The 12,160-nt window shown below is 40.3% G+C and overlaps 1 protein-coding gene across 4 annotated transcripts in view; it reads left to right on the top strand.

The window, feature by feature from the left end:
* The window catches only part of Tomosyn (syntaxin-binding protein tomosyn), a 96,948-nt gene that overhangs the window by 28,896 nt on the left and 55,892 nt on the right, over window positions 1-12,160 (top strand). For all 4 annotated transcript variants that reach the window (XM_072300014.1, XM_019059107.2, XM_019059106.2 and 1 more), the window contains exons 3-7: window positions 9,125-9,307; window positions 9,816-9,950; window positions 10,552-10,615; window positions 11,355-11,562; window positions 12,041-12,116. In XM_072300014.1, coding sequence (XP_072156115.1) covers window positions 9,125-9,307; window positions 9,816-9,950; window positions 10,552-10,615; window positions 11,355-11,562; window positions 12,041-12,116 — 666 coding nt within the window. The remainder of the gene's footprint in view (window positions 1-9,124; window positions 9,308-9,815; window positions 9,951-10,551; window positions 10,616-11,354; window positions 11,563-12,040; window positions 12,117-12,160) is intronic.

Raw genomic sequence — 12,160 nt, 5'->3', positions numbered from 1 at the left:
TAAATATTTATATGAAAGTGAGTTGAGGCATTTTGGTTAGTTTCTTTCTGTTTTAAAGAATACAAATAAAAAAAAAAATTTAAAAAAAGATAAAAACTCTAATCGTTAGTCATGAAATGTTGCAATGTAGGCACGCACGTTCGGACTTTAGCTGTTGATATGTCCCTCCGGTTTGGTAGCTCCCTGAATATGCAGACGGGAGCGAAATAACAGGGGATCAAAAGCTGGGAGGCGGACGGCTGAAAAGGGGTCGACGAGGGTGGAGGGGGGACGGGGAGCCGAATGTAATTGGAGGAATATTGTGTTTCGCATTCGACAGTTGCAACCTGTTGATCGGAACTTGATCCGAGCGACTCCCTTTGGCCCAGTGCCCTCCCTCCCGCCCAACCCTCCCCTGGCCTCCCAGTATAGTCTGTGTGTTTTATTTCCGAGTAAATCAATTTCTCACCGTCGCATTTGTGTCCGCACTACGCGGGCTCCACGCCCCGCCTTGCCCATCCTTTCGCAGAACACCCCCCCCCCCCCCACTAACGCTTTTTAGTCCCGAGTCAAGGGAGCCCGGGAGCAGTGGCGTGGCGTGCTTTGCGATATATCGATTTATCTGTCATTTAAAGCTATGTAAAAGGATCGATTAACAGGGTGTTCGCAGCGAACACCATATTAATCGATTCTTTACCACGGATTCAAATGGGGAAATATCGATAATCGATCATTCACGCCACGCCACTGCCCGATAGCCCCTGTCAGTTCCAACCTACCGGATGAGATCCCTGTAAGCCTCGTTAGGCTACGATATATTTGGACCGAGTTCATCAGAAAGGAACCGAGCCACATTAAGTTGAAACTGAGAAAAAGAGGTTTGAAGTTTTATTCCTGCATAAGGTTCAATGTAGAAAATGAACTTCAACCCTCTTTTCACAAACTAATTTCTATTTTTCGACTCTCAGATTTTGGCAGGAGGAAATACACGGCCAGCGGACTCAACAACATTCTGACCTCAATTTTTTCGAAAATGTGGGTTGGTTCCTTTCTGATAAACTCGGTCCATTTTAGAGACCCCACATTGCCATCCTGCTCGTGGTGTTTAAGTTACCTTACTCTCAGACTCAGATTCGCCTAGTTTTTTGGAGGGTGGGGGGGGGGGGGGTGTAGAAAGGGAGTGTTTTGGCCTAAGTGAAACACAAACAGCCACGGTCGCCAATCTGGAGGATACACATTTATTCGGTTAATCTCAAAATGGTTTTTGATGATTTCATAGGTCTCAACGTTTGATTCTCTCGTGTAGTGCTGTCTGATGATCAAAAAGCTAACCTAATTTGCAAAAAACCGCCTACCAATGCAGTACTCATCCTCACCCCGACATTCATTAGTAGTGTGGCGAGTTATATTTTATTCTATGCTCAACAAGTTGCCCCTCGATCATCGGTAGGCGGAAAGTAGCGTTAACCTTCCGAACTTAACTTAAGCTTCACTCGATTACATTGCGATTGTTACTGCGGGATCTCTGATATATTTGTTTCTGAACTTATTCCTCTCGCGTGAATTTGACTCTCGCTTCATTATTACGTTGGCGAAAAGCGACGATCTTAGCAGCGTCGTATTTTTCCGAATCGTCCTCCTAAGGATTGTAGCTATTGCCACTTCTGCATGTGCTGCTCTCTAATAGGTACAACGGCGTCATTGGGGTGGAAGGGTTGGTGAAATGATGCTATTGAGTAGGTTCATCAATTCTATGGCTTTCGTGATGCTCACAGCGAACTGTTCATTGAAATTCATTGACAAAGCGATCGACAAAGCTGAGGAAGAGAAAATGCGAAGCGATCCTAATGGTTGAAACGGGCGGTTTTTATATAGACTAAGAAAGAAGATAACTATACACTGGAAAAAAAACCACATTGGATCTAGAGTCCAGACTCTTAAAAACATCGACAAGAAAAAATACTCTTGATTCAATCAGATTTAAGCTTAAATCTAGAACCAAGCCTCTTAATTTGAGCGGATTTCCTTTTGATTTAAGCTTAAATCTGGTTGAATCACGAGTCCTTTTTTTTGTCAATGTTTTCAAGAGTCTGGACTCTAAATCCAATGTGTTTTTTTTTTTTTTTTTTTTTTTTTTTTTTTCAGTGTAGGGTCTCCCGTGATTTGCCGTTAGTTACTCTTATCACTTACCTGCCTTGTCCGTTACAACCACCCGCGTCTACCGACAGGATCGCTCTATTTCCCCTTTGTCTCCTTTGTCTGTTGCTTTGTCTATCAGTTTCAATAATCAGCCCGGAATATCCTTTGCAAACAAACCCGACCTAGCGGATGCTCCATTCACCGGAGAGGAATGAATGATACGCTCCGGAAAAGTGTGACTCTGGGCGAAAGTATCCATCAAAGTTTGTTCAGAACTCATTTCTGAAGTTGGGAGGTAAACATTCCCATCACGTCAAGAACTCGGTCGTTATCTTGTTTGTTTACATAGGACCCTAAGGGCTCCATAAAAGCTTAAAACTCGCAGATCAATCGGAGGGCGGTTCGGTTTTTCCGCATCGAGAGGATTGAGGCGGCGACTCTCCTTTTGTTGATACCCCGGTCCGGAAATGGACCGCCGGACAAGTTGAGAAATCGAGCCTCGAACTATGTGTTTCCTCGTCAGAAGAGCCTCCCAAAACTTTGCCTTTGTCTTCGGGATCTGGGTCGACTCTGCTGTGCCGAGGGAAAAACAACGCATGAACATTCGGACACTGCCCAATGTCTCTTATTTAAAAACACATTTTCTGGATAACTTGCAAATGGAGATGTTGCATGTGTGAGGAATTAGCGATTTGACTGCTGATTCTTACGTAAAAGTTGGCGAGAAACACGATGGTGTCACTGGTTTTCTCTGAAATCAACTCCCAAGCTCAAAAAAAGCTCTCAAGTTGAGGCCAAAATGGAGGGGATATCCCACCCTACCCTGAGAGTCCACCTCTACATCAAGACAAACTCTCCATGCAAAGATAGGGAGCAAATACATTGACAGGGCTGCCACTCCATTTGGGGACTCTAAAACTGAAAACACGGCATCACTGCCAATGTATTTGCTCCCTATCTTTGCATGGAGAGTTTGTCTTGATGTAGAGGTGGACTCTCAGGGTAGGGTGGGATATCCCCTCCATTTTGGCCTCAACTTGAGAGCTTTTTTTGAGCTTGGGAGTTGATTTCAGAGAAAACCAGTGGCATAATCGTGTTTCTTGCGAACTTTAACGTAAGAATCAACAGTCAAATCGCAAATTCCTCACACATGCAACATCTCCATTATCCTCCTTCATTTTTTTAATTTTTTTTTTTTTTGAGAATTTCATTCGCGACTTCATCTAGTGTACCGGAAAATTTAAAAAATAAATCATATCCATCTCCTCTCTTAAAACTGAAAATTCTATCGAGGGAAATTTGGTAACGTAAAACTGATCATACGGCGTTCTTCCTTAGCACGACAAAGTAGTATCGGGGCTTTCTGTAGCTCACCCTTCAAAGTTTCTCCGTCTGGCTCCGTCCGATAAAAGCTGAGAATGCTTCAAATCTCAAACCTCGAGGCCTCCTCAGGTCTGAAAACATTGGTGACGGAGCCAGGTAGAGAGTCAACAGGACCTTAAACTTCTCAGTACAGCAAAAAACCAAACTTGATTTTTTTACAGGAAAAAGGAGTGAGGATTCTGCCTTGAAATTTTATGAGTACATTCTGCACGTTCCCGAGGAATTTCACGGAAAATTTCAAGGCTTCGTGTTGCTAAGTTTTCCTGTCATAAAATAAAACATGGGAAGGAGTTAGGCAGCGTGAAATGAAATGAAACTGGATTTTGGTTAAATACAACAATTTTTTTCCTCTCAGATTCGTAATATCTCGTTGTCGAACAGCATCAAGCATTAATTTCTGGGGTGTTCTTTGCCCTGAGTAATGCAAAATTATCCCCTTAAATTTAGTAAATAGCTATCTCGTTTTATTTATTTTCCACATCGACCCATCTCCTGACTCCATGCCATTTTACCTCAAATCTCGGTTTTTTGGACTAGGCGGGTAAATTCATCAAAATGCTACATTAGGGCTTGTGCGGCCTTGAAAAGTGCTCGGGTGTCATTAATTTGTTTCTCCATCCTCGGAGTGATTTCAGTTTCGGAAGAAAGCACTTTGGAAAAGGCTCTTTTTTGAAAAACGCTTTCGCTTCGAGAAGAAAAGCTGTCTGCAGCCTGATAGTTGAAACTGTATCTGGTTTTGTCGACAAGATAAGATAAGACATAACCCTATCCGTGCCGTGTAATATATCGATCTTCGATGTCTTCCAATGCTGACGTAATTTTCAACAAGCCGCCGGACGTATCCGAATGTGAAACTTCACATTAAGGAGCTGAATACAACTATTTCACCTCCAGGGCTGTCCGTGTTGCGCGCACTTGAATTGAAGGCGCTCCAGTTTTTCTTGCTTCCTCGGACGACGCTCAACGCATCTGGTCAGCCTTTGTAGCATAGGGTAATTCGATAATAGGAAACGAGTGAAGGTTTTGCTGCAAAAATTATCAGGAACTGTATTCACTTTTCTGCGGAAAGAGTCTGTTTTTCCAAGCAAATTGTTTCTTATCAATTTACGGAAACGTACTGAAGTCGAAGTGTAAAGCATCAGCAAGGGAAAATTGTGTTAAACCAGTGGAGAATAATTTTATGCTGTAACTTTCTTCTTTTTTCACTTTAAAACTGTGATATGCATGTCAAAGTACTGTGAAACCTGAGCTACTCATCCTTTATCGCTAGCTTTAAAAACTAGCGCCTTTTATGCTTTTAATTTTCGATAGCTTCTAGAATGAAGAGCTCGCGGCTTTTTACAATATTTGTACATGGATTTCACTTTGGGAGGAAAAACATGTATAAAACGAGCTACTTACAGGTTGTTAATAATTTTCCTCCACAAGTTGTTTTTAACATTTGTCTTTGAGGCTAGTTAACTTTGACGCATTCTCATGATGTCATTTTATGTGGAAAGAAGTTGCATGGAAAAACAGATTCTCAAAAGGAGATACTTCCTGGTTCTTTCCTTCTCAAACGCTTCATTAGGTGCATAATAGCCTTTACCGTAAAGCCTCGCCACTTCGTCAGCTACTTACTTTGTGCACCACTCGAAGAAACGGAAGAAACTAAAACGCCTTCAATTCATCCGCACGCAACGCGGACAACTCCAGAGGTGAAATAGTTGTATCCAACGCCTTGTTGACATCGATGAGGTAGCGTCGCGTTGCATCTGGCGACCGCCCTGCTGCCTGCCGGCCTACCAACTAAAATTGCTCTTAGGAAAAGAACCTTGCCCCGAGATTACTTTTTCTTGAAATAGAGTCCTTTTAAAGGCTTACAAATTGGAAGAAAAAAATCAATGTGTAACGTTGCACAAGGCTGCGCGAAAAGACAAACCTTGCTCGCATGCATTTTGATGCTTTTTCCCTTGTGATCTAAAAATTCACCATGTGATGCATGTTTTCAAGTTCCACGAGCCTGTGCCTGAGCTTTCGAGGATTTTCGGTTTTTATTGGACAGGCCCAGGCAGAGGAACGATAAGGTGAAGCATCACCAAAATCTCGATATTATTAAGTTCTTTTCGCCCATCAGTTCTATGTCATGAACTCGCATTAGAATATGATTGGTTCATGATTAGTTCTACGATGTAAAATACCTACAGAGCACAAAATAAAGTCGGAATTATGGCCGGAATGATCTTATTGATTGATGCCATAAATTGAATTGAATAACGGAGCTTCCATTAGCCGCTTATTACCTCCATTTATGCGTGAATTTTTGACGTGAAAGTCACAATAGTTCCTGTGATTTGTGATTCTTAACGCAGCGTCAGTTGGCACACAACTGCAACTCTAACATGGCAGGTATCTGATAAGAAGACAGTGAGCTGATTTTACTGTATTCTTCATAAGTTTTTGCTAATGAAACAATTCTGGATGGACATAGATTTATAAGTTGGAAAATGTGTCGCGCCCTATAATCGATTATACAGAATACCCCTTTTAAACTTTGGAGGATTTTAGTGGGGCCGATCATCCTATTATATTGACTTCAATATTCTATTATGTTCGGATTTCAATTAAGCCTTTCCGCGTGCTCAGCTTAAGCATAGTGTCTCAATTATTTACAGCAGACTTTCGATTATCCCTCTGGCGGTCATTTCTTACCTTCCTCAATGCAACCGAATTAACGAACTCAACCTAAATTAAGGAATAAATTCGTTTATACGGTCCGAAAGTTTCGTTTGGCGATTCGAAAGTCGAGCTTATAAAACCGATTGTTCGGTTCAACAAACTGAATACTTCGAGCGACATTGATATCGAGCACGCGACATTTTCGGTTCTTGCAGCCGCACGTACGAACGAAACCCAACCGAAGAGATTCGTTCAGACCGACCGAAAGTTTAGTTGGAGCGACCGAATATTTTGAGCGACATTGATATTGAACAGCGAAATTTTCGGTTCCTGCAACCGAACTTACCAATTGAACCGAGCTGCGGGGCTGATTACTACAATTTATATACAAAGCAATAGATAAAGAGAAAATGTAAAGATCCTGTCGGTTGAACTAGGTGGCTGTTACAGAGAAACTCAAAAAATGATGGACTACCCTAGTAAAAGTGCGTCAGCCTGACGTCAGGCTATGTTTCATAAACTACCCTGAATCTGACTGATTCAGGCTAACATCAGTCTGACATTAGTCTGACTCAAGGTAGTTTATGAAACATAGCCTGACGTCAGGCTGACTCACTCCTACCATAGGGTAACTAAAAAGTTTCTCGTGGGTTGCCATCAGTCAGTATATTAATTGCATCCTCTGTCCATTTCAACTACCCGCTTCCACCAGTAGAATCACTGCATTTTCCCTTTGTCTATCGCTGAGTCTATCAATTACATTAATCAGGCGGCTGGAGGCTGAAGATCAAGATTCGGCTCCGCGAACCGAAATTTCGGCTCGACGGACCGTTTAATTCGGGCGGTTAGCGGAGAGCGAACACGGGATTCAGCCGACCGAAGTTGATTCTTCCGTGCACCCGCGAATAATCCAGGCGTATTAGCGAAATCGATCAACTCGCAGACAGCGAATTCCCCGAGTCTGACGAGAGGAGAACAAGAGGCGGATTATCCGTTGTGTCGGATGCGGGATTGCAGGCCCTGGGGGTACGTTGCGTTGCGAGTTAGTTTTGTTTAGCGACTCAAAGAAGCGTGTGAAAAATCTCGTGGAAAATTGCGGTTGTAGAGAGGAGCAGCAGCGGAGGGGGGGAGGGGGGATCCGGGCTCCCTGCATATAGGCAAACGGGCACATTCTTCATGCTTCTGCGCCCGATCAATAATGAGAGGAGGGGCAAGGTGAGGCGTCGACGGGGTACCGGGGGGAGGGTAGGGGGGTCGAGCTGTTTCTGTTTCCCTCTTTAATCAGAGTGCGGGCCGTCCAACGTTCGCTCTCATCGCATTCGCGCCGTCCTGCCGTGACGTCATCTGGCCCACGCTAGCCAATGGGAACCCGCGCTCGTAACCATTCAGTCCCTCGGTCTCTCCTCCGGAATCACCCACATCTGTCTACGTGACCCACATCAGGGATTACCTAACCTAACCCTCTTCCCGAATCGCAATGTCCATGTGTTCGCTCAACGATTTTCTTGTCGTCGATTTGAATAGATGTGCTTCGGATCTGCCGATCTGCGGTGCTCCAGCCCGAAATCGGACGTATTTCTATCAAACGGAACTATGACGCATCATGACGTGAGCCCTGTTACGCGTGTATTCTTATGGGTCTCAGGGCTCATGTCTTAATGCACGTAGTTCCGTTTGATAGAAATACGTCCGATTACGATGCAAAGTAGATGGACCTGGCAACCATGCCGTCAAACCTCCACGAGAGAATAAACCGAGGGAGCGGGGGGGGGGGGGGGTGCAGTTACCCCCTAAGCCGTGGAAACCATCTGGTTTTCATGATCTGTAGTCCTCTATGATAATTTGTGGGGATATTTTTATTTCTTTTTTTACTCCTTGAAATTCCGCATCAACCTCTTTCTCCAGGGAAGTCTAATATCACGCGCTTGGACCCCCATATATCGATTTTTTCGGGGGGAGGGGGGGGGAGGCAGATAGAGAGACAGGACCAAAATAAGATGCTGATCAGTATTGCACTTGATCCTGAATAAACCAAACGGATATAGGCCACTGTACTTTTCCGGCGAATGGGTCTCTCGAAAAAGAAAGGGATTAAGATCAATTGAAGTTTACGAAGTTGAAATTATTTTAATTTTTTAAATAAACCATCGTTCATAAAAAAAAATGATTTTTAAAAATTCAATTTTACTCACGCGGAGGTATGCACAGACTTCAGATTACCTATGAGACTAACAGAAGGAAGTATTCTCTCATAATTTTTTCTGAATCCTTCCTCCTCTTCTATAAGAGATTTTGAACAAAATTTGGTGGCTCACAATTGATGCTCAACGAGCACATCTTATGGACTTAGTTACCAAAATATTACAAAAATTATACCAACTTTTACTTTTAATGCATTAAATATTAATATAATTGAAAATCAAGTCTTGGGGAGAAAAATGGGCCAGGAGTAGTTTTGTGCAGCTACCTGCACATGTTCTCTGAAGAAAAATTATTATTTTAAATAAAAATCGATGTCTGAATTTTTCTCTAACATTGAGTCCAATGGAGGAATAAAATCTCAAATCTTTTTTTCTTGGCTCAATTGTGATGCAACTTGGTATCTTTCTGATGCTCTTGAATTGATCCTTTTTCCAAGAAACTGTGTTAAATTTAAAAGAATCTGACAAAATCTTCCTTTAAGTGCACTTAAGGATCACCAAAACCCGAAATATCTAGGGCCGTCTACCCTTCCCCTCCTTAAATTTTAGGGCTTTGGATGATTGTTGTTAAACTTCATGTTTAATTTTTCTTGAAATTTTCAAGAGTTTTTTCTTGATTTACATCCAAACGAAGTCTAAATATTTCTTCTTTCATCTCTTTGCACCTACTTTTCCTGTTCTATACTTTAGTATAATCTTTTTAATCTTTGTTCTATGCATTTTGATTTTTGCGAAGTTGGAACCTTAACTCAGAATTAATACAGATTGGGGAGGCCAGGCGTTGACTCGCACGTAAAACACGAAGACAATGTAGCTGTGATACAGATTCAATTTCTAATTAATGAAGGTGCTCTTGTAACAGCCACCACAGATAATAGTGTTCACCTGTGGAACTTTCGCCAGAAAAAACCTGAAATTGTTCAAAGTGTTAAATTTCAAAAAGAAGAGTAAGTATGCCGGTTTACTCTTATGGATCCATTTGGAGTTCCAGCAATATAAGTCAATGCTTTTTCAGAGTGTAACCAAGAACTCCTATCTTCATTTTAGCGTCGCAAGCAAATCCATGTACAAGTTAATGTGTCAAATATATTGTTAAATTGAGTATTTCTATCGGATATGCCTTCATTTTCCATTGATTTTACCAGAAATTTTGCTCCAGATCAATGCATGCATTTTTCACCTATTGGTTTTATGAATACAGTGGCAGCTGGTCATCAGAGAATGTTAAAGGGTTGAAAAATGTTTCTGATAACAATAGGCTCAAGGAGCTGCTCCTTTGAAATGTATTTATCATAGAAAATCCTCTGAGCAATAGTTTGTCAACGGCTGTAAGCTAGTTTTCACCTTAAGAAAGTTCTGGTATGACCATTGACCAGGCTCCCTGTATATGTTGTCATTTTCGTTGTTGTCATGTTTCATTTTTGTTCCTTATCGCCGTGCATTCTTTTTTTCCAGAATTACATGTATTTATTTACCCCTGCAAAGTAAATGGTTATATGTGGGGACAAAAAATGGCAATGTCTATTATGTAAACATAGAAACTTTTGTTATTTCTGGCTACATTATCAACTGGAACAAAGCTATTGAACTGTGAGTATTTTCCTAATTTTTCTCTTAGATTTTTTCTCAGCTAGGAATAAAAATCCATTCTCTATTAACAATCTAAAAAATCCTCTTTCAAATCAATATGTATGCACTTTTATTTCTCAAGAGGTTTGATACATCAAATTATTTAAACAGTCTTTTTTTACATATCCAGATATTCCATCTTCAATTAAAGTAAAAATTTTAGCTGCAGTTAGCTTCAATTGAAATCGAATATCTCATCAAGCTGGAATTTCTTGGATTATAAATAAAGAAACAAATACTAGTGCAGTGTAGTAGAAACTAGGTTTTTTTTTGTTTTTTTTTTTTTTTTTTTTTTATAGCAGCATAGGCCACCTTTCCAAAATATTGCTTCGCTGACTGTCATAAGTATTTTGTATGGTAAATTTTTTGCAAGGCTCCCAAATTACAGAAGTTGAGATTTGGTAGCCAAAGGCGCAGTGCGGAACAAGCTGTCGGTTGTAGCGCAAAGTGAGTTTAGGCATGAAGAATTTTTTTACTAGCGACTATATAAAATGTATTTCTATTTATCTCTTATAATCATTCACTGAGCAGAATATAATTGGTGTTTCCTCTTATGATTTAGATGCAGAAAAACACATCCTGGTGCTGTTGTTCATTTATGTGAAAATCCCTTGGATCATAGCAAGGTAAGAAAAACCAAGCAGGTACCATATTCTTTCAAAGATGCATTTTGTACTAACCCCGTTTTTTGTCTTTTTTTGCCGCTAAATTTTCAGACTTAAAAAATTATTGAAAAATCAGTGGATTTGAACGCATAGTCAGAATGCAGAGCCGAAGAATTGTAACCAGCGTTTTCGGGGAACTTAAGTTATGGCGTTAATTGAATGACTAGCAGGGATGTTATGTTGATATATTAAGAAAAAGGATTATTCAGGCAAAACAAGACAAATTGCTTATAATTATTGAGTTGTTCCGTCATGTTTTTTAAGTTAACAGAAATTCTTCATGGACCATTTTTACTTTTCACAGAATTTTTTGGGAATACCTGCGCCACCCCTATTCAGTGTAAACATCATGAATGTTGTTGTTTCAATATTGGTGGATGGATAAAAAGCATTTGAAAAGTAATTAGAGTAAAAGTATTTTTTTTTAAGTTTCTAAAACACTGGTACATCAATTTAATAGGGGTTCTACTTATGCTATGCATCCCTTCTGTAGACATTTCTGCATTCGTTATTGGAAGCAACACTCTGAAGGCTGAAGGTATTCCGACGATATTGCTGGTATGCTCAAAAGAGACCATGAATGAGAGTGAAGAAGGAAAAGAATAAAAAATGGGGGAAATGTGTAACCATTCAAAATAGCGTGTCTTACACTAGTGCCAAAGACTTTTTTTTACTTATGTCTGTCATTTTTTTTTTCTAGTTATTGATAGGTTTTGAAACTGGTCAGTTAGTGTTGTGGGACTTGTGTCTGAAAAAAGCAGAGCACCGTTGGCAGACACCAGAACCGCTGACATCAATATCTTGGCACTATGATGGGAAGCAGTTTGTGTGTAGTCATACCGACGGTTCCCTTACTTATTGGAGTACGCGATATTTGGATAAACCAAACTCCATCAACCTTCCCCATGGTATGTATATAATATGCCTAAACTTTCAATGTGATTTAGAGAGGAATTCATTTCGAGAAAGTTTTTACTTATTGCAATTTTTGCAAGGCTGTGTGCAAGCAAAACTTTATAAAATATGTCAAAATTATTAGAATCCTATCAGCTAATTTTCTAGTGAATTTTACCTCTATGAGCCACTAAAAATAAATCTCCATTGCACATTGAAAAATCAATGTGAATCAATGCGGAAGGGTTTTTTTTTTTTAAATGAGGAACCTACAATGAAGTGAGCTAATTTTCAGGCACAATTGACGCAGTGAGAATGAAAACACACCAACTCGGTAACTAAAATGACAAATTTTCATTAAAGATGTCCACTCAAAATGACACTTCAAATAATGAATAATGATGTTCTTTTTATGGATTCATTTTTTAGCTCCTATCAGTTGGAGTCAATTTGTTACATCACCTATCTAATTTGAATTTTTTTTTCCAACAGCCAAAACAAATAAAGATGGGAAATTAGAAACTTGTAAACCAATTAATAAAGTAGAATGGAGACATCTCAGATCAGGGTAAGTATCTCTGATTCAGAAGCATTTTCTGATTTTTATTTTCG

Source organism: Bemisia tabaci, chromosome 4 (assembly GCF_918797505.1).
Source record: "Bemisia tabaci chromosome 4, PGI_BMITA_v3".
In the NCBI taxonomy this organism is placed as follows: domain Eukaryota; kingdom Metazoa; phylum Arthropoda; class Insecta; order Hemiptera; family Aleyrodidae; genus Bemisia; species Bemisia tabaci.
Note: the sequence above shows the minus strand (reverse complement) of the source record. Positions and strands in the feature narration are given on the sequence as shown.